The 22,584-nt window shown below is 39.0% G+C and overlaps 1 protein-coding gene across 1 annotated transcript; it reads right to left on the bottom strand.

Moving 5' to 3' along the window:
- Positions 1 to 5,016: 5,016 nt before the first annotated feature.
- gapdhs (glyceraldehyde-3-phosphate dehydrogenase, spermatogenic) lies at positions 5,017 to 16,348 on the bottom strand. The gene is made up of 11 exons (XM_026370841.1): positions 16,237 to 16,348; positions 9,096 to 9,155; positions 8,081 to 8,177; positions 7,704 to 7,810; positions 6,977 to 7,067; positions 6,767 to 6,885; positions 6,573 to 6,654; positions 6,286 to 6,437; positions 6,005 to 6,167; positions 5,646 to 5,743; positions 5,017 to 5,506 (listed from the first exon to the last, which is right to left on the bottom strand). The coding sequence occupies exons 2-11, from the start codon at positions 9,122 to 9,124 to the stop codon at positions 5,437 to 5,439; spliced, it is 1,008 nt and encodes a 335-aa protein (XP_026226626.1). The 5' UTR covers positions 9,125 to 9,155; positions 16,237 to 16,348; the 3' UTR covers positions 5,017 to 5,436.
- Between the last annotated feature and the right edge of the window lie 6,236 nt (positions 16,349 to 22,584).

The raw sequence follows: 22,584 nt of genomic DNA on the forward strand, positions 1-22,584 counted from the left end.
TTTCATAATAATGATGAGAGTTTAGAAGTTTAGGAAGACAAATTGTTACCAGGTTTGTGCTCTTGAATCCAGCATTTCAAAAGATGATGCCAGGTGTGTGTTTGGAAAGGAGCAGTACTATTCATAAAAAAGCTGCCATCTTAAGATGCCAAAAAAGAAACTTGCACAGCATGGTCACATGGTCAGAACAACTTATATACCCTTTGATTCCAGATAAAACAAACACACACAATACAAAATGTACACTTCACTGAACTTACAGTACAGCCAACTGTATCGATAGAAGCATAAAACTCAACCCTAGTAGAGAAAGCTAAGTTTGTTACAGACAAAACAGGCATTTGTAATATAGCAGTAAAAAACATTACAGCATAAAGCTCCAGTTATATTCTCATTTGTCATATTATGTAATGCTGTAACTGATGCATATGAAGTTTCTTGTTTCTGCACAGTCCCTGGCGCTCCAGTTGGCCGAGTCATTTTTGGACAGGGTCCCACAGTGTTTCTGCTCAGGTGGGCACTCATTGTCATCCAGCACCTGACCATTCATCCAAAACCACTGCCCTCCCAGGAAGCGCAGGCCCATCCAAACCTGAGAGATACAAAGCAAGTGTCATTCGCTCTCACTTGAATTTACCTTACTGTTGCTAAACTGAGGTTATAGAGCAACAAGCTTTAGAGATGATTTCATTATAATAATAAAACAACAATAACCACAACAATAATAATATTATTGTTTTTGTAATGTTTTGCATTAACGACAGATTGGACAAAAAAATCACATGTTCACACATTGGTAGTTACCTTACATTAAAACAAATAGGAAGGGCAAAGTAATTTACTATTACTATTACTATTTGGAATGTACACTTCCTTTACAATCAATTAAGTTAATTTAATTATATATTATAAATGTATAATATATGTTTATATATATAAATACATTTTAAACTGTTTCTGTCAAAAAGACTTGCAGAGATTGCGTTGTTCTAATCTTACTTTACTTACTTATTTTACAATATATTCTGTTTAACTTGATTCATTTCAAAACAGTAATGCTTAAAAATTACCGTTTGATATTGATAAGGTTTAAACCCACTAACACCACCATCCATTCTCTAACCTCATTGGTCGTGGCTGTGTATAGCCTGTCTTTGACGTAGCTGTAGTCACTCGAGTATTGCAGGTTAAGGAGTTGGTAGATGCAGGAGTTGGAGTCGTCACATGGTGTTGTCATGTTATTGCAGTACAACAGGGCCTCCTCCCAGGTCTTGTTCTCATGCACCAGCACCATGTTGTCATCAATGCAGACAAACCGATAGTTCTGGGAGCATTCAGAGCTCTGACACATGTCAGTGTTAGCATTAAATAAGCCACAGTCCTGGACAAGTGGCTGTCCTGATGCCCATTTACTGTAGTTGGATGTCTGATCTCCAATCCAGCTCCAGTTATTCCCTGCCACTCGGTACAGTCCAATCCAGCCTTCTAAGTATAAATATTTTTCGTTTGTGTTGTTGATGGTAGCCAGAGTACTGTTATATTGCTGACAGTACTGAGAACTCTGGTCCCATGTAACGCTACCTTTGAAATATTTGATGTACGTCCCTTGTGAACAGTAAGTACTATGTAAACTTGAACATAGATCACTGTACCACGTTAGGTCACTTGACACATATGCACAGTGACTGCTCTGCTCTCCACTGGCCCAGAAGCTGCTCTGTGAGAGGTCATCTCCTGTTATCCCTTCTCCAGTACTGAAACAAACAAATCATTTGTTTAACGCATTTCACTCGTTTACATTTGGAGCTATTTGAATCAGCACAATACTCAATTACTCACTAGACATTTATCCATTTCCAGACTGAATCATTCCCAGAGTCTCTATGTAGGCCAATCCAGACTTGTTTGATTTCATTTTCCACCAACCATTCAGACAGCCAGAGTTGGTCCACGTTGTTCCAAGTAACTAAATCAACGTGGTTCTTCTGGCAGTACGTTCTCGCATATGTCCAGTTAAATTTCTCCGCCGGGCAGTAAAACATCTTTTCAAGAACAGCCGCCTCCAAGTGAAGAGCAGCAAATAGCAAAAAGGGGAGTGCAAGCTCAGGTCTACTCTTCTTCTCCATGACTCGTTCTGTCTTTACATCAACTCAAAGGAGCATCAGTTAGCAGAACTTCTCCAGATGGTGACGTAAGTGGCTGTTGCAGAGCTGTCACTCTGCTCTTATATCAGTTACATACCTGGTCACGTCCACGTAGACACACCTCTCCAGATCCAGCTGGTCTGTAGCACTTCTCCAATTCTGGAGCTCGTCATGCCAAAATATTTTATTTATGATATATTAATTTCTATGAGAAGGTGGAGCCTGTGGGGTACAACTAGTGCTGGGCTACCTGGAAAGAATGTACAGTGGTTCAACTAATTAAATTTAAGGAAAAAAAAATAATAATGAATAATCAAAAAAAAAAAAAGGAGTATATAAATATGTCCACACATTTATGCCTGGCTCAGTTTCACTCCACACTAAATTTATTTTACAGCATGATGAAGTTGTCTTTTTCAGTCAAGACCTCAGTCTTGCTTGATTAAGAGATACCTGCAGAATCACTATTTTATTTTTCACAAGTTAAAATGTTCACAAAAATAAGACAGGACCAAAAAAAGAATGCTCTTAATGCTTAAAAAAATCAATTTTATAAGTGGTTACACAACAAACACAACAACAAACTAAAGTGTTAGTGTTGACTTCGTCAGTTTGCTTTTCAAATGAGTACCTACAGAACGGACCCAAATGAACTCTTGTGTGCAGTGAAAGCCTCCGTTCCTTTGCATCTGAAGCTTAATTCAAAACTTTTACATTCAAAGCTGTCCAGTCCGTCCTAGGATGGGGAAATGAGGCTTAAGGCAAATGACTGGATTTGAATCTTCTTACTCAAGTGAAAACCATGACCTTGTGCTGATGTTGCCTCTACTTTGCTACTTTTATATTATAAAATATAATTATATATATAATTATTATATAAATATAATTATATTACCTAGTTCCAGTTTTATCTATTCAAACTAAATGTGTCATTGTGCATTACTGTAGGAGCAGAGGAGGTACTACAAGGTACCTTAATAAAAACAAATATCTCAAATGTCAGATCAGATGTACTAAAATGTAAAGAGGTATGATTAATGGTATCAAGCCATGCTTCCGTCACATCGATCTGAAATATCAATGCAACCAAACACAGTCTGTTTTGTTGATCACTTATCAAACATGTCATTTGGAAAGAGTGGCCAGCGGTCCTATTAGTTGTGAATTTGAAATGTTTTAGATTTTTCTCAAAATAAAATTATTATTATTATTATTATTATTATTATTATTATTATTATTATTATTATTATTATTATTATTATTATTAAGGTATATCTATTAAATATGCTTAATTGTTAAAATAAAGCTGCCTTCTATCATCTGCCTTGTTCCATCTGAGTAATATTATTAATTTTTTATTAGTAATATTTTTAAAATTAGGAACATCCTGTCTGATGCTGTAAAACTAGTCCATGCATTTGTTGGATTGTAATCTTAAAGACTTTGTAGTTCCATATTTTCTCAGCAGAACTCTCCGTTCTCAGAGTGCAGGTCTTCTTGTGGTTCCTAGAACCATCTCTTAGTTATGCTGCTATAGATTAGTCTGCTGGGGGACCTCTACTGATACACTGAGTTCCTCTTTCCTCTCTCCTTTCCTCTCTTATATCCATTAACATGCTACCATTGCCTGTCTAGTTCTGCTGGGAGTTTCTTCCTCTAAAGGGAGTTTTTCCTCTCCATTGTTGCCCAGTGCTGCTCAGGTGGGGTTGTTAAGTTTTCTATATAATTCAATATACAGTATTATTTTGTGATGTCTTAACACTGTAAAGTGCCTTGAGGTGACATCTGTTGTGTTTTGGCACTATACAAATAAAACTGAATAGAATTGAAAATAACGGGTATTGATTTAGCTTTATTTACAGTTGTTTGGACACATACTTACTGCAATATTATTTAATGACATATTTTGGTGATGTATGTATTGGGAAGTTTTTTGGGATGGCCTTATTAGTCCCACTGACTCAAACAGACTTGGCAATCAGTGTGGATCTGTATCTCACCAACAGATGTGGCTACACATTTCACCTTTTACACTTGTACCTTTAAATAAAAGCATGATACTGATAATTGAATGTGCATTACACTTTTGAAGTCAATTATAATTCTGCCCAGTGTCACAGTATAAAGATTCTAATGTAGTACGTTCAGTAAACAGCAGGTGGCATTGTAGCAAAAACAGGCATTTCTCATCACTTCCTGTTTAGTAGGCAGTAAGTTGTCAAGGCATAAAGTCAAATATAATTTGATTCTATAATTATTTCTTTTGCATTAATGTGTAATAACTGCAGTAGTTGGGGTAGAGCTATTTTCTTTCTAAATAATTATCTTTTAAGAGATAATAGATATCCTCTCTTGTGTCTTTGGCTACTAGGATGACACTATTTACTGTAATAGTGAATATATTGATACCTCCAGCCTTTTACATGGACGGTTTAGTATTCATATTAACATTCGAATAGTAGCAGGTGAATAGTACTAAAAAAAAGTGCATCTTTTTCTCTACATTTTCTAAACAATATTTTACTTTTTCCAACCTCACAGGTGAAGTACTGCTGGGCAATAAAAAAGTACAATGGGCTGTAAAAACAAAATAGAATAATATAAAGAAGAATATAAAGAATATAAAGATGGAAGGAAAGGAGACAAAATTGCATTGACAAATGTGCCAATACAACACATACATTTGTTTTAACAGATTGGTGGTACAAGTTAAAATTATCAAGCTTTTCTTGTACTCTTTAAATATTTAACTAATAATATTATTTATTGATGTATGCAGCTTTACTTTAAACACAAAGTCCCTGGTACTTTCAGTTCTGGAGTCTCACAGGAAACAGCCAACAGCTTATAATAATGAAACAAGACAACTTGAGATTTTTAAAGTTTTATTTCTTTGTCTCATTACTCTTAGTTACAGTAGCTCTGCCTCTCAGCATCCTCTTTCCACTTGTGACTAAGCCTTTACAACACACCAACACAGAGATGGATACAGTAGTTACCATACTGAGCCATAATAACACATCTAAAAGTGGTAAAGGGAGATGGAGAGGGGGCACACGGACACAAATACTGTCAGCAACCAATCTTATCATCCGTAAAGGAAAAAAAACAGATAAACTCAGAACACGCAAACACATAGTTGCTGCTACCTACTGTACGTATACTGTAGTAGCGCTAGGGGTCGTGACACTATGACTTGGCTATGAATAGGGTTTGTGTGTAAAAGAGAAAGGAGGCTGGGAGTATGGTTGGGGTGGTCCCTTTCCTGGCTTTCTTTGTGTCCAGGAAGTGTTTACTCCTTGGAGTTCATGTGCAGCAGTAGGTCAGCAACACGGTGGCTGTAGCCAAACTCATTGTCATACCTGCAGTGGAGGAGGGGGACAAGGAGGAGAAATGAAATGATTACTTTTGAAAAGAGAAGCCTTTTTCTCTGTAAATGAACAACATCGACACTGCTATCATGTTTTATGCATGAAAGTGAGCAAGACACTTAATACTAACCAGGAAATTAGTTTGACAAAGTTGTCATTGAGGGAGATGCCAGCACCAGCATCAAAGATGGAGGAATGGGTGTCGCCAACAAAGTCAGAGGACACCACCTGCAAAACACAAAACAAATTACAGGTCATTTAATGTGAAGACAGGCACATTTTTGTTATTCATTACTTAGTTAATTCCCATTTGTGTTACAAAATAAAACACCACAATTATTTGGGACAAATGTGAATATTTTTTTATGTTTTTGTATACATCCAAAATAAAAAAGCACCCACCCATGCTTTCAATGCACTAAATTATTATTTATTTCTGGTATTATTAGTAAACATGTTTGGTTTAAAGTGTATGTAAAATAATTTTACCTGGTCCTCAGTGTAACCCAGCACTCCCTTCAGGGGCCCATTTGCGGCCTTCATGACAGCTTCCTTAATCTCAGCGTAAGATGCAGGCTTGGTCAGACGGCATGTCAGATCAACCACTGAGACATCGGCCACTGGCACTCTGAACGCCATGCCTGTCAGCTTACTAGAGGGGAGAAAAGAGAGAGATTGGTCTCTTTCATGTCTTCCTTCCTTCTCACATTTAGAGAAGGTGCAGCTGCAGTTCATCAGTTTAGTCTGATAATAAATGTGTTTGTCCTAACCCGTTGAGCTCGGGGATGACTTTGCCCACTGCCTTGGCAGCACCGGTGGAGGCTGGAATGATGTTCTGATGAGCACCACGGCCGTCACGCCAGGCCTTGGCACTGGGGCCATCCACTGTCTTCTGGGTGGCAGTGTATGCATGGACTGTAGTCTACAAAGAATAGTCCCATGTTACATGCATGAAACATACCATTTCCTTTGTCTGTCATTAAAGGCTAAACATACTGGACACAGTATAAAGAAATCAGGTCTCTTATAGAAAGTATATAGATAGAAAGTGATTTACCATAAGAGCCTCCTCAATGCCAAAGTTATCATGGATGACTTTGGCCAGGGGAGCCAGGCAGTTGGTGGTGCAGGAGGCATTACTGTCAACAGAAAAACAGACATTCACTACTTACTACATTTTACCTGATTCAGTTCAGTTGTGAAAAAAAACTTTACTTTTAGAATGCATGTCCAAGTCTAAACTTTTATTACCTGACAATGGTCATGGAGGAGGGGTCATATTTGTCCTCGTTAACTCCCATAACAAACATTGGAGCATCAGGTGAGGGGGCGGACACAACCACACGCTGAGCTCCACCTTGGATGTGAGCCTGAAAGGGTGGGGTGGGGGGAGACACGTTAGGAACTTGCACTCTGTGTGTATTTGTCCCTAAAATTGACCATGTGTTTGTGTGTACGTACAGAGGCCTTATCCACACTGAGGAAGACTCCAGTGGACTCGACAACGTATTTGGCTCCAGCGCTGCCCCAGGGGATCTCTGCTGGCTTCATGCTAGAGTCAAAGGAAGAACACAGTGAGCATACAGTAGGGAGTGGTGGTGGGAGATCATTTTGTTAGGACAGTACATCTTGTGGTTTCTAAGTCAGTGTGCACAGCCTCTTTGGATAATTTCATGCTAGCAATGAACAAAAAATATTTTTTTATAGCATGGGTTGTACAGATTAGGGGCCTTCCAAAAAATCGATGATGTGTAAAAACAGAAGACACAATGAGGGAACCTAACAAAGAGGAGCTTTGAAACAGGAATGTCTCTTCCACAAGCCTCACTTTTGTTGGTACTGCCTTTTGAAGAGCGCCGTAGTTACACAATGGACTAAAACAACATCTGGTACAATAGATTGAGGGGCAACTACAGGGGCCCAAAGCACCAAAAAGCCCAATTCCACTGTCATTCCACTGTGAGTGACAGAATTCACTCAGAGATTAAAGACCAGCAGGCCAAGTGGCATAAAACACCTCACCTAATATATGAAATAAAGTATGTAAACTGACCTACAACAACAATAATATACGATTGTTCATACTAATATAACTGTACTGAGGTAAGCCTTGATGGAAAAAAAATCTTCATAATAAAATTTTTAAGCATGCAGGAACAGCCTCAGACCATTAAACATCATCACTTACCACTGGAAGACAGAGATGGCTTTGCCGTCAACGATGAGCTTGCCACCCTCGTGACAGACTTCACCTGGGTATCGGCCATGGGTGGAGTCATACTTGAACATGTAGACCTAGGAGTTAAATGATGGAAAAACAAAATGATTTGTTTCCTTTTGCCAAATTTTGAATCAGAGAAAGTTAAATCTGTTAAAACTAAGCCAAGGTATTTGGTTGAAGTATGGCCATGAGTTCAATTTATGGTCTGTTAGTTATTTTCTTTAATTAGCTTCTTTCAACATCAGCAAGCTTATCTCATTAGTTCCCATTATTTGATTGTTGATGATACAGTTTTATACACATGATAAATAATTTAATAGGATAGTAACAAGTTGTTTTCTTACCATGTAGTGCAAGTCAATGAAGGGGTCATTGATGGCCACAACCTTGATGCCCTTCTGAAGGCAAGCCCTCAAAACCAGACGGCCAATACGACCGAAGCTGCAGAGTGAGGAGAGAGAAAGAGAGGAGAGAGAGAGTTGTTTTAATGGTTGTTTGGGAACATTAGTGGAAAAATTCCTTAGGATGTCAAACCAGTCCTGGGCCTCGCATTAATTTTCTAATAGCTTATGACTATGATGCCTCTCAGTTCAGCCTCCCACAGTGCTTTGCCTACCATAGAGAAGTCCTGCTACAAGTCATGAGTTCTTCCACTCCTTTACAGTGGCAAGCAAAAGTATGTGACCATACTTTTTCCACTAGCACTAGAGGTTTTTATGTTTTTTCTCAATGAAGACATGACAGATCTGAATTTGTTTAGTGTTATTATTTAAGGCACATTATATTTGTTAATACTCTTGACTGAATGAAGGTCAGATCACATTTTAGGACATGTTAATGCAGAAAAGTCAAAGGTTCACAAACTTTTTCTTGCCACTGTATAATTGCTACTAATGGCCAATGGCTTGAAGTTCTTTATTGTAAAACACATATAGAAGGTGAATCCTTGTTCATGGAACCTGACTTTGTCAGATTAGTTGACTGTGGCTACATGTTTTTTTATTGTAACTTATACCTAGTTGACTGTTAGATGAAGAACTGCAGGCAGACCTCCAATGTGCAACTTATGTAAACTGCAGCTTTTACAGTGCCATTACTATTTATGGTGCTGTTCTGTATTACATTTGCACATGGTACTGCATGGACCAACTCTCTTACATAAAAAAGTGCGCATATTGTATAAGAGGGGGATTTCATTAAATTATTTCACCTCCAGAGTGCATTTCATAATTGTTTCCTAACCCCCAGATATTGTTGCGGAACAGTGGACGTCCTCCTCATCTGGTATCTAGTTGTAATTATCTAAAATCAGTCTCAGCCATTCTGGTTATAAAATGTGTAATTGGGTTTTAAACTCACCCATTGATTCCAACACAGAGTTCTGGCATTGTTGCTGCTGCTTAGGGGGTGTGGAGTTAACTGGAGATAAAAAAAAGTCAATCAATTAGAAGGACAAAAATACAGGCTTAGTGATGTCATCAGATAATTCAGGTTGCAATGTGTTTTTAAGGTTGAGCTGGCAACACAATCTAAACCTTTTGTTCTCAAAGCCAAAATTCACTTCAGCTTAATAAAGCATCAACAAGTATACCAGGCTGCAGGCGGCTTTAATCAGTTGAGTTAAGTTGTTGGCAAGTGTGACACAGTGTAGCATAAAAATGTAAAAAAAAAAAAAAACACACACATTAAGCTTATATTGGTATAACAATGTTAGGAAGGTGCTGTGGTTAGATTCTGTTAATTATCAGTCACAAAAACGTTTTAAAATAAACCCAGTAAAATAGAATGTTTTATGTGCATCTGCAGCAGGGATGATGAGGTATTAGATCATGCACAGACATGTTTAGAAAACAGAGCGATATAAAGGGAGGAAAAACCTGGTAGGTATGTAACACAACAAACAGGGACTTGTCTGCTGACTGAAGTGAGAGGAAGCCTGGCCTGGATTCAACTATGCAACCTCCTTTCTCCTTTCCATTGCTTTCCACTGCTTTTAATACTGTACTCTGATCTACTTCTCTGCAGCCACAAACACTTCCTCTGTCCTCTCCTCCCCCTTTTCCTGCACCAGCATTGCTACCACCTGCTTCTCCTCTCTGTTCCTTCCTTCACTTTCTTTATCTTCGCACTAACGCTTCCTCACTGGTAGGTTTGTCCATTTTAACAAGAACAAGCACTCTTTGGTTTCATATTTAAATTCCCAAGTCTAAATCAAGTCATGTGACTCTCCTTGCTGCATGGAACAACAACAAGGCACCTGAAACTGCATTAGTGTGACAGGCGCATGTAGAGTAAGTAAGGGCAATGCAGACTGCCCTTGATACTGCTTGGTTGTCATTTTAAATTACTGTAATCTCTTGTGCGTGGCTCTGTGTGTGTGTGTGTGTGTGTGTGTGTGTGTGTGTGTGTGTGTGTGCAGACTGTCAATTAGGTCAAATGCATTGTGGTACAGTACAACCTTAAATAGACCAAAGGGGCAACCAGATTACATTTAATAATCTCTCTCTTTCTACCATATCCTCATGGTACGTGAGAGCTTGGCATTTGTTCTCAGGCAAGCCTTCAACCAAGTTTTTAACTCTTGGTAGTGCATACTTCTTTGTTTGTTCGTAGCATTTTTCTCTGTCATCCCTGTCCTTTCAAAGCAGAGAAGCCATTTTGTATTCTGCTGCTAGCATCTATAATACAAGGTCATACAGGGAGAGAGAGAGAGAGAGAGAGAGAGAGAGAGAGAGAGAGAGAGAGGGCATTATAGCCATGCTGTTCTCACATTTCTTCATTTCCTCTCCTTTACACATGTCCTTCCTACCATTACCTATTGTGTATTAACAAAACTCTACGTTTTCATTGCCAGAACCCCTTTTCACAATTTGTCCCACTCCTTGGCTTTCACACCCCCTAAACTAACCTCTGCATTAATTTTGAACAGAGCTGTTGCTCTGGGTTTTCCAGCATAAAATGGAAGTATTTAAACAGTTTGCTTTCCTGCTTCACTAATGCAAACAGCTTGACAGTAACACTTTCCAGTTTATTGTAAGTGACAAGACTATATAACTTTAGTAGTTTAGTTAAGATTTCATTTCTGATGCCCAGTGGTGTTTAATAGTTTGTGAGTTAGTTTCCAAAAGATAGATGTTCTCAACCAGCTTTATCTGAAATATGCAAAATGTATCGGTAAATAACTTACTAAAACAATATAGTGCCAGGTATTTTGTTATTCAATGATTGATGTTGACTAATATTAAAGTTTTTACAAAACGTATCTTCATAGAGAGCAACTTCCTACTTCTCTAACACAGAGTCCTGCCTCTTTTGACTCTACACCAACCAGCTCTGATCTGCATTCAGCACACACCCTGTGACAACCCTCACACAGACATGTTCCAGCTTACAGAGGCAGTACTGTGCAGAGCAGAGAGGTTACACATTGTTAACTACAGCTAGCAATCTGCTGACACTCATTAAAATGTAGTAACATGAGGCAGACAGATGGGCAGCATTAAGTGCAGCACGGTACTTTCAACATTTTTCTAACGGTTTACTACCTATTGCAGGTTTTATACACTCAGTAATTTTCCAAAGAAGGACTGAATTTAAAAGCTAAAACTGACGCCCTGTGATCAGGCTGTCATCATGGGTAATGTTGAGAAATCGATTTTGAAACGCATGCAGTTCACTTCTGGTCAACTCACAGTGAACACTTTTTTGGCCTAAATTGAGGTGTTATGTTATGTTATGTGCTTGTGTCTGCATCTTAATGGATTTATCTGTTGTCCTGGCACTCATGTAAGCAAAAAATACAGTATGATTCAGATTTCTGATGTGCAGTCACCTCCTCTTCTGATTGGTGGGCTAGCAAGCAGAACTGAAACCAGTCAGGAAAAGGACGATTAAGAGGAAAGGAAATGTGTCCATCGAGTTTTTTATTTCTCCATTCAACCTCCTCCCTTCATTCCTACTTATGCTCTTTATAATTAGAAAAAAAAAACTCTCACTGCTCAAACTGTCACTTGACATGTGATGCAAACATCTCCTCTCCTGAAAGGTTAGAGAAAAAGGAGAAGCAGCCAGTTAAAGAAGCTTTCAATCTTCTTTTATGAGGGAAGTACATACAGTTGCACACTTTACTTCCCTTTATTTCTAAACATTTACCCTATTTCTTATTATTTCTCCTCACTCAATCTTTTTGACTTATCCTTCTTTACTCTCTCTTTTTTGCACTTAATTTCTCTTTTTTTTGTCTCTTCACTTTTTTCCTGCCTGTCCCATTTTCCATCCAACCCAAACTAATCATTAAAATTCAACACCCCCCTCCATCCCCCTATTTTTCTGACCTTGCAACTCTTTGTCTGTCTAGTTGCAATCATTCAGCACAACTCTACCCTCCCTCTGAGCTGTGACCTATTTTTCTGATATAAAGATAAAAAGTATTTCCAGAAAAGGACAAAGACAACATGCATTGCATGATAAAATTTCAAAACGGCCTTCATTTTGAGAAGATTATTTGGACAGAGTTTGAAGTCCAGTGACTTACTGCTATCCTTTATATAAACTTAGAGTGCAGACAGACTATTGTACAGAAGATTTTTCCAGCAGTATTGTGATGTACATGCATGAAGGAGAGAAATTTGGTATTTACTTGGCGTTACAAGTTAGAGCTAAGTTTAGAGCTGGTGTACTAATACTCTGGGTTGTATTGGTTTGTGTCTTCCCTGGAAAGTTTGTGAGTGACTGCCTGTGCTCTCATTTTTCCTGCCCATGCCACACCCCCACTTCTTCCAGCTTCCCTTGCTTCTTCTCTGTCACACCCTTTCTCTCCAGTGTTTTTCCACTGCAGTAGGTTGATTGGCTGAGGGCCACACAGACTATCCAATAAGGTAATGTTTTCTCTTCTTGAGCACCTTTTTGTGAATCAAATGATACTCTAATATGCACACACTAGTGAAGTGGACTCAAACGTTTTGAGTTTGAATCAACAACTTAGGGCACATCTCTCCTCTTTCCTCACTTCCACTACACCTGCTTCCTACCTTTTTTTAGTCTTACTACTTAGGCAATGTCACTTTGCCTCTGTAAACTAGTCTGTTAAGTGCCCAACACTATCACATCACCATCCAGACACATGCACACACAGCACCTGAGGCTGCATGTCTAACTCAGCAGGCTTGGCCTCCTGTTGACAGGGACAGACAGATAGGAGGTCCAGTTTCTATTAAACATTTCATCAGTGACAAAGCAACATAAACAACCACTAAATTAACACAGTGACAACTTTAAGTAGATCTCTGACCAAATACACAACACCGGCCTGGGTTAATGAAATTATAAGGCTTACTAAAGTCTACAAAGCTTACAGAAGTCTACAAACACACACCAACCACTATGAATTAGTAAAAGGTGAGCTGGGTAAAGAATTCAAAAGGAGAGACACGTGACCACTCTGCAGAGGTAATGCAGGCCTCTATCCATAGTCCTATGAGCTTTTGTGAGCTGACAGATGACATCCCCTGGTCTCCTCTGTCAATCAATCAGAGTAGCACATCTTTATCCTGTAGGCATGCAAACATCTTTGTTTTTTATTTGGCACAATATATAAAAGAAAAACTGCTTTTGCAGAAGTAATTGCTTTCTAAGTGTCGGTTTTGTATGCCCCTTCCTAGAGTATGGTTTGTCTGGGTTATTTCCTTAAATTTGTGACGGTTAGGGACAGAGTGCTGAGTCACTCTGAGTTCCCACTTTTACACATGCTGGACAAGATGGCTGGTGAATAAGTCAGCAGCAGAGAAAGATCGAGAAAGACATTCAGCCTACAAACAACCACACTCCCTTTAAGTGGAAAATATGTCTTCACTAAAAAAAAAAGACTCATAAGAACGACAAGAAGGAGGAATGACTCAAACTTGTAGGCTATGTAAATTTGTCTCATGAGGAAAATTACCTTTAGTAGTACTGAGTGTGAATTAACTGAAGGATTCAGTGTCTAGGGCTTTTGAAGTCAGACAGCATGGCTGGATGTACTGAAGGTCAGAGGAAGGAGGAAGACTTGACCTACATGAATCATAACCTCTATACTTCTTACAGCAAGTAGCAGAGAATCCAGTCCACAGCTATGACGGTGATCATAGAGACATTGTGATTGTTCACTAAATACACAACAATTGGCTTGTCCATATCGTCTTATTAGCATGGCTGTAGTCCTTCTTGGGTTGGAATAACATGCCATTCTGTATGTGTTGCTTGTTACTGGCTCCAGCTAATCTTACTGCAGAATCAGCAAAGGGCCCAGATGTCAGTCACATTATCAATGACATTTACATTACAGACATTTTCTCTATATAGTTTATATTGCAAACAAAAAACATTAATCCGAAAATCATTTAAATTAAGATTTAGAGTACACACAGTAATGAGTGTGTTGCAGTTCATTTCAGTAGCAATGTGCTATGCCCATGACTAACGCTATGAGTAATATGGTATGGTATGAGCTATGAGGAAGCAAATCGCTCGTGTGAAGCCCATTCACCAAATGTCTGGTGCACATTTCTAACCACAGAAATGAAATCAGTGAGGTGATTTTAATGCTGACTTTGAAAATGCATCACAATCACTTTTAATTAATACATCCACAGTAAGTACACTAGACATAGTTGGAAAAGAAATGCCTATTCTACCCAAGGCCATATAGATGTCCTTGTTAAATAATCATGTTATAAATAGTGTAAACTTTTAATCTGACATGATTGCTAATTTTCTTCCAAATACTAAAATCATGGGGCCTGAAAACCCAGGTAAAGTGCAGTACTTAACAGTACTACTGTGCCTGATGACTTAAAATCTGTTTAAGGTTAATAACCTTCAGTGATCTAGAACCTGAGCTATAAGGAATAATTCCCAAACCCTAAGTCCAGTATGTGGATCTCAAGATTATCATCTCAAGATGATAAAATGTTTGAGAATAAAGATTTGAAGCTGCTCAGCATCACTACGGCGGCTCTGGGCCTACTCTGACCTTCATCAGCTGGAGTGATGACCTTCAGCAGTGAGACAAGGCCAGACATGGCTGCATCTGCATGTACCACACCTACATAAAATCAATGAAAGTAACTGCAAGCAATTACTAATACCACGGTTTATTACTGAGTAATATGTGCTGCACCTTTACCACTGTTATTACAATGATATAATATAATAAAAGTTGATATTAAAAGAGACAATCAGAGACATTAATGCTCTATGTTTTACACAGTAAGAGTGTAACTGTGGCTTCCAGGCTTTAATATGCTGATATTAGTTTTTGTCCAACGAACACGTTGACTCCCAATGTGTCGCTTTAAAGACTGAGGCCTCTGAACCGCATCAACAAGTCCGTCGAGTCTGGAGTCAAACTGCGGCAGAATTATGCGACACTACGCCGCCTCTCTGTCCTTCACACGCAACAGGGGCTTTCAGCACACCTCTGTCATCTTTCGATATGACACAAAGCCAAGGTTATTCATCCGTCCCGTTTCGTTTCCTACACCACCACCGTCCCTTCTCGTCCGTCAGACTTCATCATCAAGACCTGGGGAGTCACGTAGCTTCACCTCCATCACGTACACTCATTCATTCCGTGTGTCTTATATCGGCTTCATTACAGCTCACAGCAGTAACGCAGCCTCAATATTCTAGTCATGTTTTACCTTAAACTCGTTTTCATGCACACTTCTGCCAACACAAGCTGTTATTCCACGGTATTACACGGTAATGTCTATTACAGTACTGAGTTACATAACATGGAGACTAATCCACTTCCGCAAAGATGCAGCATCGGGAGCTCCCAATGTCACGTTACCCGCTCAGATCGTTTTCAGGTAAGTTAGAGAGTTACACACTATAAATAAATATACTGAGAGTTTCTTCGCAATAAGCCGCAGTTTCGTTAGGTTTACAACAGTGGTGAATGTTTTTTTTTTTTAAGTGTAGTGATGCAACGACTCATGCAGAAACGTATTACACAACAGCCAGTCTATCTCCAGGCTTCAAGGCCACGGTCGCATCCCCTCCCCTCTTCCTCTTCCTGTACCATTACAGCGTGCATCCAACGAAAACGACTTCTTCTTATCATCATAACGTTGAACTATTTCACTCCACCACTTTTATGTATTTATTTTTAATTAATGCCTTTATTTTAAAGCGTAGTGTAATAGTAAATTCACCTTACAGGATGCTGGCTTTCCAACTTTGTTCTCGTCTTTTAACAACGACAGTCTCATAGAAATATGCAGCTAATTTAACGGTAGAGATGTAAAACTGTTTGTTATAACTGCATCAGCTAACGACGTGAACTCAGCTACTGTAACGCATTTGCACCGACAGATAAGCCGCACTTGACACTGGAATATAAGTTTCATCGTGTAAAACACCTTTAACGGCCTCAGTTTAGAAAATATAGGCGAATACCAGAAGGCTAGCCGCTACAAGGACCTTTGTAAATGAAGTGTGGTTCGGTTTAGCTGCTTACCTCACGGGTGATGCTGCTCGAGTCAGTGTGCGCAGTCTCCGGCGCCTCCTTCCGCTTTTATACACGACCCGCGACACGTGCCTCGGAGAGCCTGGTCGCCCCGGCGACGTGACGTCACGTCATCCTTCGCTGGTAGGATCCATTCTGAACGAGGGGCTGGTCACGGCCTCTCCGCGGCTGCTGCCATAGTAACGCTGCCCTGGTCAACATCCCACAAACTACTGATTTAATAAACCTGAGGGTTTTATCCACCTCGACATATAATATAATATATATTCACCAGGGAACAGGACAGACACGAGGAGAGGCAGGGAAACGGGCACGATGCCAACCTGGAAGTGGTGGAGGATGATGATGCATTTTGTAGTCAGACACGTGGATGTGATGAAACCCTGGGAAAAATAGCTTGATACAAAGATCTAGTATAAAACACAGGGAGCCAGCAGCTGTAGATCCCAACAGGCAGCATCCACACTGTGTAATATGTGTATTATGTGTGCTGTGGCAGTTCCTGGCAGGCTATATGATCTATACAGGCTGTAACCAGGCCTCACTGTGCACTGAGCTGTGGAGGGCTGCAGACTGGACCACCTACAGATGCAGAGAGTGTGTGTGTACCTATGGATGCAGCACTGTTACATAAGACGTCATGAAACCAACATGTAACGTTCCCATGGAGACAGGCTGCTCTGCTGCTGAACTGGCGTCATGAATTGGATGCTCACTGTGACTTAATGCAGATTAGCCTATAATAAAAAAGGAATAGGCTAAATTTAACAATTTAACCATTTAAAGTTGACGTGTATTATAGGTTGTTATACTGTGTTATATCTATATCATACAATAAAATATAGAGTTGGCTTCTATTATATCGTCTCCTCTCGTCCTGTGAGAATAAGACTAATGAGCCTACGTGAGGGATGATGCGTACGGTCGTGAAACATGGGAAATCCCTGCAGCGCAGTGCAGCAGAAATGAACAGTCGTTCACCAACATGTTTCCACACCCACTGCACATCCCCTCTTGCATTTCGTCATCTGACGCTTGCGTTGGATTTCCGCATTACAATGCAGCTGTACAGCATGTGAAGGGAAGTTAACTTCAAGACAGTACTCAGTATAATTACACTTTGACTCCCATAGCTTCCAGGTTAGATGTTGTCGATGTGCCCTCTCAGGTTTATTTGTGGCAGTAGTGGCCTGTCTCTCTCTCTCTCTCAGTCTGTGCGTCGATGCACAGCACGATGACGTTCACTTCATCCTCATGTCCTCATGTGGGTTTTTGTTTTGTCAATGTTTGTGACAGAGCAATTATAATACCAAAGCGAACCTATTATAAGAAGACCATTTTTTTTATTCTGGACGATTTCACATCTTGTCCGAATCTAACCTATTGCGCCATCTTCTGGACATGCCAACAACTTTGACGTTCCCGCTTCCTGTTTATCAAAGATGTGAATGAATATGTGAAATAATGTAGTGTGGTATAACGTGCTGCTTTTTTAAAGACATTTTAAAGACACTATTGTGCCATTGTGCTAATTATCCTGTTTCTTCTGGGTATCATCATAGTTTGGACAATGATCCATGTGTAGCATGGCACCATAATAATATACTGTGTTTGTATGGCACCTTTCAAAAAGTGCTGGACAATCATACATTAACAAACAAGACATACATTGCTCTTGCCTTGTCATCAAACAAAAACCATAAACAGAAGACTACAATAAAAAAAAAACAAAAAAAAAAAAAAACAGTATGGGAGTTTATAAGATACAAAAATGAAACAAAATTAAAGTTTATTGCATTGATAATTAGAAAATGCAAAACCTTATTAGAACAACTTTCTGTTGTTATAGAAGTAGTAATAATGCAATTAATAACAAATAGGAAACTTATTAATTCATATCAACGTCTTAAAATGCATCGTAAGTTTAGATTTAAACATCTTCTCTAAAAGGGAGACTCTTGTGTTAGTGGAGCTCAGTGGAAACTGTTTTATCTGTGAAATGTCCTGTACAGTGTTCACATTGGCAAACGCAGCCAGGGCAGTAAACGCTGAACCTAAAAAATATGTTAGGTCCGACCTGAGACTTACTCACAGAGGCCCTGCTGTACCTAACAGCCAAGTACAAGGTGAGATTCTGGACACATGCGTATTAACTCCGGGGTGAATAGTTGCTGTATACTGAGTAAACATTCTTCACATTTCAGGGTCCATTATATAACCATCTATTTGTAATAGCAATAATTACTGTCCACCTGATTCCTGACATCTGTATAAAGATCACATAATAATCACTGGTACTGTGACATAAAGGGATGAAGCAGAGCAGCCATGGGAGAAATTCACACTTGTTAAGTTTCTTTTCTGAGCACCAGGGGGCGAACTTGCCTTTACATTGAAACAGTGGTCTGTGTTAGTATTAGTGGAGCATCAGCGCTGGAGTCTATTCACTGTCAGGTGAGTTTAATTTTGCTCTCTATATCATCTAAGAACAAATCTTAGAATAAATGAAGATGAAAAAATAAAGCAGCCTCTAATTAACGAAAGTTGGCCAATTAGTTAACTGTTTGCAAGATTTGAATAAACCACATATAATTTATCAGATTTGGTGTAGCAATAGAAGATACATATTTAAAGACCATGTCATGACCGCCATTATAATCCATCCTGGATATTAACTTAAATTAAACAGCAGCAGCCTGGAGGTCTACGGTGAAAGGCAAATTCTATTAGGTCGTTTCTGTTAGGTAAAAAACTAACTCTTGCTCTGTCTTCACACATGAACTCAGGAAATAGGAAATTAGCAAATCATTTCACAGACTTTATTTATGGATCAACTTGAGAACAGAAACAGAAAATCCTTAAAAATGAGCAGTAAGTTGTGGTGTAGCTTTGTTTGCTGCTTTTCTTTTGGATATATTTCATTATTTTCTTCCCCTGCACATCAGATATTAAATCTAAAATGGAAAGCACCTGTGCAACAGAACAAAGTATTTATTGATATTTAAACTTCCTTAAACAAACTGTCAGCTGAAGTGAGCCACTATCCAAATGACAGATCTTTCATATACACCTCCTACCACTACTTAACAGGAAATTTAGGTCTGAGCAGAGGTGTGTGGGTGTGTATATGTGCGGATGTGAACATATAAGAATCCAGGCTTTCCTTCATACACAACACTGAAAAAACAAACCATTTGTCATTATGATTCAAGCTTTTCAAATAATTTCCACATGTTCCACTTGTGTCAAGGTTTTAATAGCCGGAGCATTATGCTTAATTTTGGCGTTTACATTACTCCCTACATATGATCATAGCTAATATAGTTTTTCTACACATTCTCAACCCTCTGAAAGTGATTTAGGACAACTCTAATGCTGTGAGCTTGAACAGTTCAACACACTGAGCCCATGGTACCAGTAAAACAACCTCCTGACCCCCTCAGGCAGAGAGCTGGCCCTCTCTGATAATATTTTCATAGGCTGTGAATTATAAGTGTTTAAGGGGGCACTAATCGCAGAGTTACATTCATGCCAAGAGCTGCTTAGCATCAGTCAACCACAAAGTCAGGACAGATTGCCTAGAGGGCCCGGTTTTAGCCAAAGTTAAAACATTCATTTTAACAATTATTTTTTATGGCATATCTGCCTTTTAAGAAGGTTTACAGTGGAAAAGCAAAGGAGAGACAGGAAGGATTGGGGATGGAATAAAGCAAAGCCATCTTTATTCTGATTTAAACCTAAAGCCACGTTTCAAGAACTTTCCAAAATAGCTGAGTCCAAAATGACTGAAGGCACAGGTAGCCAAATGGTGAGAGGGCCGCTTGAAGGTGGAAAGGCCTTGGCTTGAATTCTTGCACTGCCTGAGTGAATCTGCCAGAGAGTGTGGGCGATTCTCATCTCTACGCAAGATTTGTTGAAGAACGGAGGAGCAACAGCTTTGTCTACAGGACGATGTTTTAAGTCGGGATCTGCACCGTGGCCAACAGGACAAGAGTGTGCAACCATACAGCTTCTAAAAATGCATTTACACTGTGGATATGAAAGAAAAAAAATCAAAAGAGAGTAGGATTGTGAAGCAAATATCATGATGGAACCTATGATTTGAAAAAAGTACTTACAACCTCAGGTCACATTTTACTTCACTCAAATATTCAAACTCCTGTTTTAAATTCCAAAAACACTTTGAAGCTAAAATCTAAGCTAATGAAAGTATTACTGTTTTTTGATCTCAATAGATATGAATCTTCTTGTAGTGATTGTTTATATTGAAATGCTTTTCTAATTTGTGAGCCATACATACAGTAGAACTCACTAATTCAGTCAGTCACCTCCTACCTTCCTTCGTACCTGTCTCTCTAATGTGTTTATCACTTTCTCTCCAGCCTCTTCCACTCTGCCGTGTTTTCTTTGGCCTGGCACTGAGGGACTGGAAGTGTCACCTCATCACAGCAGGGTTTTGTTTCCCTTGGAGGTTGCAGTAGGATGTCTGTTAATATGATCTGAAATCCTCAACCTGGATCTGGCAGCTTCTTACAAACACTGCTGGCTCTGAAATGACTCGGTTTATCTGAGCGATAGACTGCCTGTAATAACTCCACATTCAGCATTAGCGGTGCGTGGGACTGTGCCAGCTTTAACCTTTCCTTACTTCGAACAGAAAGCAAACAAGATGTTGTGCAATAAAACTGCTCTCGAATTCCAGTGAGCTTTCACAAAGATAGATTCGATTTCAAAATAACTCGAATGGGCAAACCGTCAATTTAAAATGTTGATTCTGCACAAGACCAGCGCAAAGTAATGCTACTTACTGGCAATATTTCATTTTATGATGAATTCGATATGAGAACATTCCACCTAGAGAGCAGGGTAATGATTTAAATATAGGTGAGCTGACATTTAACAAATCAACGGATTTTGAAGGTCCTCAGCGGCAGTGGTCGAAAGCAATGCGTTGTTTCTCCACTTCTTGCTTTTTTCTGTCTCTCCATCTTATTTATTATCTTTAATATTGGTTTACATCCATTATTGTCTCTTCTTTTTTTTGTCTTTGTTCATTGTTACTCTGATTGTGTTCTGCATCATAAGTTCAGCAGTAAATTACTTTTTTTGCAGTGTTGATGTGGAATAAAACATGGTACGTGTGTGACAGGTAAGATGTTTGTGTAAAACATGGTGCGTATTTCCCTGCTTATACAACATCTAACTGGTTTTCCAGTTGTGGAAGTGATGTGCATATGTTTATGTTTTGTGCTTCTTTGTGAGTGTGCATATAAGTATGCTTCACCGCTTGTTGTGGTTTGAATTGAGCACAAGAGTAAAAGTTCAGTCATATAGTGGTTTGGGTCAATGTCAAGATGAAGGTTGAAAGTAAGAAAGCGAGTCAGTGGAATGTCCTCACTAATGCACGTGTGCGTGTAAGAGAGAAATGGGATGGCTTGGTGCACACATGTGTGTGTGTCTGTGTGTGTGTGAGAGAGAAATAGAGGTGGTGTGGCACGGTTAAGACGACATTCTTGAAAGTACAACGTGTCTCGTCTCTTTTGCTCACCTTCTGTCAGAAAGATCAGGTGGGTCTCTGGAGAGATGAGCAAACTTTCTTGGAGGAACAGAGTGAGTAGAGAAAGGGGCAGAGCGGGCGTCGGAGCAAGAAAAAGGGGAGAGAGAGAGAGAGATGAGCAAACTCTTAAGCAGAATATATAACTTTAAAAAAAAAATGCAATTAACCAGGAGCATACAAATGTACAGTAAGTGGAATAAATTCAGTATATTGATCACAAAAACACACATCACCATCGAGACCCAAGAAGAAGGAAGAGTTTTTTTTAACAGCTGTAAAAGCTCACAATCTGTTTCAGTTTCAAAGTATATGAGTTCAAGTTATTAATAATACATTACTACAGTTGTCCTTGTTCTGTCTTGTCAGTTTACTCTTCTTTAAACTTTATATTCTAATCTTAAATTTATATGGTCAAAAAGTTCCCTAGTAGGCCTTTAAGGTAGTGAAAAAGTCAACTAGGTTTCTACAGGTCTTCATGTTGTTAAGATTCTCCCTAAATGAAAACAATTGTTAGTAGTCTCCATGCAATCATTTCATGTACTCTCTTCACTACTTGCAGTTCATATATTTTTGAATATATTGCAGGAAATAACATGTTGCTGGGAATACAGTAATGTTTTTACAAGTATATATCCTAAAGAAAGGACTTTACATAGCTCAGCGCCTGCTAAAGATGTTTCTTTTTTTCATGTGTAAGAAACATTTAAGCTTAAAGCAGTAAAAAAAAATATGTGGAAACTTAGTATAATATAATATATTGTAAAATCAAATTACATGTTGCA

Source organism: Anabas testudineus, chromosome 16 (assembly GCF_900324465.2).
Source record: "Anabas testudineus chromosome 16, fAnaTes1.2, whole genome shotgun sequence".
Taxonomy (NCBI): domain Eukaryota; kingdom Metazoa; phylum Chordata; class Actinopteri; order Anabantiformes; family Anabantidae; genus Anabas; species Anabas testudineus.